General features: G+C 40.1%; 1 protein-coding gene across 1 annotated transcript; it reads left to right on the top strand.

Annotated features, from left to right (window-relative positions):
- The first annotated feature begins 849 nt into the window (after positions 1-849).
- On the top strand, positions 850-3,220 carry LOC120995314 (E3 ubiquitin/ISG15 ligase TRIM25-like). The gene has a single exon (XM_040424438.1). The coding sequence runs from the start codon at positions 860-862 to the stop codon at positions 2,408-2,410; it is 1,551 nt and encodes a 516-aa protein (XP_040280372.1). The 5' UTR covers positions 850-859; the 3' UTR covers positions 2,411-3,220.
- Positions 3,221-3,688: the final 468 nt, after the last annotated feature.

Below are 3,688 nucleotides of genomic sequence, written 5' to 3'. Positions count from 1 at the left end.
AGGGAAGGCTGTCAATCACTGATAGGACCGCCTCCTCCATACAGCTCTCTCTGTAGACACAGTCATAGAGGGAAGGCTGTCAATCACTGATAGGACCGCCTCCTCCATACAGCTCTCTCTGTAGACAGTCATAGAGGGAAGGCTGTCAATCACTGATAGCTGTATGGAGGAGACGGTCCTATCTGTGTATACACAGTCATAGAGTCCAATCAGTGACTGACAACCTTTCCTCTATGACTGTGTATACAGAGAGAGCTGTATGGAGGAGGCGGTCCTATCAGTGATTGACAACCTTCCCTCTATGACTGTGTATACAGAGATAGATGTATGGAGGAGGCAGTCCTATCAGTGACTGACAGCCTTCCCTCTATGACTGTGTATACAGAGATAGGACCGCCTCCTCCATACAGCTCTCTCTGTATACACAGTCATAGAGGGAAGGCTGTCAATCACTGATAGGACCGCCTCCTCCATACAGCTCTCTCTGTAGACACAGTCATAGAGGGAAGGCTGTCAATCACTGATAGGACCGCCTCCTCCATACAGCTATCAGTGATTGACAGCCTTCTCTCTATGACTGTGTATACAGAGATAACTGTCAGCCACTGATAGGATCGCCTCCTTGACTTCAAAGCCCAGAATGAGCATGAATTTCAATGAATAAAATACAAGTTTTACTGCTGAATCTTTTCCCACAAAACCGTACATCAATCTGCTTATCCTATAACACGATGCTTGTAGCTTACATTGCATTTTCATGGTGACAGGTTCCCTTTAAGCTTTGTTATTGCTTTGGAATGTTGCTCCACCCTAAACCGTGTAAAGTTGTAAGTTTCGTTTCTTCTTCAAGCAGGAAAAGATGGCTTCATCTGATCTAAGTGGAGAGCTGAGCTGCTCTATTTGTCTCGGCATATACACCAACCCTGTAATGCTAACCTGTGGCCATAACTTCTGTGAGGACTGCATTGCAAACACATGGGTCAGGCTGAGAAGATCTGGAAATTACTCATGTCCTGAATGCAGAGCGGAGTTTGAAACTCGTCCTGTGTTGCAGAAAAACCTGAAGCTGTGCAATATTGTTGAGCATTATCGTTCCTCTCAAAAGAATACAGAAGTACCTGAGATCTTCTGTACATATTGTGTGTCCTCACTACTGCCTGCAGTTAAAACCTGCTTACGTTGTGAAGCCTCTTTTTGCGAACTCCATCTGAAGAATCACAGTAAGTCTACCAACCACACCTTGGTGGAACCCCTTAATACTCTAGAGGAGAGAAAATGTCCTATTCACAATGAATTCATACAATACTTTTGTGTCCGGGATTCTTCATTGCTGTGTACTAGCTGTACTATGAGCTGGAAGCACAAAGGTCATGAAACAGAACTGCTGAGTGAGGCAAGTGCAAAAGTAAAAGTACGACTGACAGAGTTTACCAAAAAGCTGTCTTCAAAAACAGACATGGAGGAAAAAAGCTTCTGGGGTCTAGAAGAAGACAGAAACAACCTCCAGAAGCAAGTAGCTGATCTGAAAGAAAGAGTCACCAATATTTTTGGAGACATCAGAACTGAACTAAATGAGCTTGAAAATAAAGTCCTTGAAGAAATCACTAGACAGGAAACCCGTATTTCTGTCTCATACTCAGAACAGATTCAGAGGCTCGATAAGCAAATACATGAAATGTATAAGAAAAAGCGTCACATCGAAGAGGTATGCAAAATCACAGATCCACTAATGTTTCTGAAGCAAAGTGCTATAAATACTGATTTTGAACAGGAGTCTCCATTTAATGCTGAAGATCTGAATAAAGAGTTAATAAATGTGACCTTGATGAGGGCTTTATATAAGTTGTCTCATATTATTCAGGAACAGAAGGCAAAGTATGATCTGGGAGACTCTAGTGATATGATCCTTAATATCAATACAGCAAACAATTACATTGGTCTGTCCTATGATCTGAAAAAAGGCACCGATACAGACAAAGAAAAATCCAGATCCAATCACCCTGAAAGATTCACTACTCAGCAAGTTCTGTCCTCCAAAAGGATCACTTCTGGTAAACATTACTGGGAAATTCAAACCAGTGACTATGGAAAGTGGTCTGTTGGTGTCACTTATAACAATGTCAAGAGAAAGGGTGATTGCTCTCTTATTGGGTCAAACCCCAAGTCCTGGTGCTTGACCTGGATGGATGAAGAACTAACAGCAGAACATGATGATGAATCGTATGATATAGATGCATCTGTACCAAAACCAGATATTGGCATTTACCTGGATTATGATGGTGGGGTGATATCCTTTTATGAGTTGTCTGACTCATTCCAACACCTATATACATTTTTGACTAATTTCACAAAACCTCTTTATGCAGGGTTCTATTTAGATGATAAAGCCTGGATTAAAATTGCAAACTAAAAAATGGATGTTGCAAAAAAGGAAAGTACTGTTTCCATGGGAGCAAATTATTATTAATACGATCATTCATCCATGGATGGTTATTATTTGTTAGCAGCACAAATACTATTTGCATAGGATGATCTGCTGCCATCAAACAATGGTTTAATGGAGCATAGAAGATACGATCATGCTTAATTGCTTATGTACAGCAATCAGGTGAATGTTTATTCCCAATCTTTGGTTCATGTAAAGAGACCTTATGATATTCTAATGTGCTAAACTATTTTCCTCATGCTGATTTTATCTTATGTGTCTCCTATCATTGCTATATAGATGCTTAACCTAGGATTTTAACAACATGGAATTCTATTTAGTTGTATGAAAATCTGTCATTTCAGAGTCTGTCATGCATGTTCCTTTTCTGTAAGTTAATATTTGGCAATATATAATATCACTGCTCTTTTTTTTTATGGATTTCTACGGCATTGTAAGGTATCAGAAAAGGTTGACAGCCGTTCTGATTAATGTCTATAAAACATGGACTTACCTGTAAGCCATACGGATGCCCATATATGTCCATTCTCAGATGTAAAACTTACAAGAATAATGCATTCTGCAAGCTTCTATGCATGGGGTAACAGTGCGGAAAAAGTAATGCGTGAATTGCAAATTAAAGGGATTCTGTCACCACATTTTACCCCCCACAGTAAAACATAGTTACTTGTAGGTCTTCCTGAGCTGTATTAAATGATTGAATACATCTACCTACACCGCCATTTTTATGAATAGGAGAAATCTATATTATTCGGATCAAGACAATTATTTTACTTTATTTCACAAAATTTCTTAATAAAATATAAAGCAAGAAATAAACTAAGTACTAAGTACGTAATCCCTGAGCCTGTTTGAAATCCCGCGCGTGCGCACTACACACTGTAGTCTGCGCACTTGCGGACTACAGTTAATGGCATTGTCGAGTGAAGTGCGCATGCGCTGGCATTACGTCAGTGCGCCGGCTCTTTAATATATCATATTAGAGGCGGCGCTGGACTCAGGAAGGCGGCGCTGGGCACCGGACCGAGGGGCACCAAGTTTGGAAAGGACATCCCCTTGGGCACCTTATGTAAGTCATTAGCATATCACTAAAATCTATTTTATAAAGAAATAAATGAAGACTATTAGTTAATAAGGGCATCATTTAATACAGCTCAGGGAGACCTACAAGTAACTATGTTTTACTGTAGGGGGTAAAATGTGGTGACAGAATCCCTTTAACTTTAAACCTTTAATGGGTCT

This window comes from Bufo bufo, chromosome 3, assembly GCF_905171765.1.
Source record: "Bufo bufo chromosome 3, aBufBuf1.1, whole genome shotgun sequence".
NCBI lineage: Eukaryota > Metazoa > Chordata > Amphibia > Anura > Bufonidae > Bufo > Bufo bufo.
The sequence above is the reverse complement of the archived record's forward strand: the minus strand, read 5'-3'. Positions and strand labels throughout refer to the sequence as shown.

Coding starts and splice junctions, on each gene's coding strand:
- LOC120995314 (XM_040424438.1), top strand. CDS start 860: ATGGCTTCATCTGATCTAAGTGGAGAGCTGAGCTGCTCTATTTGTCTC.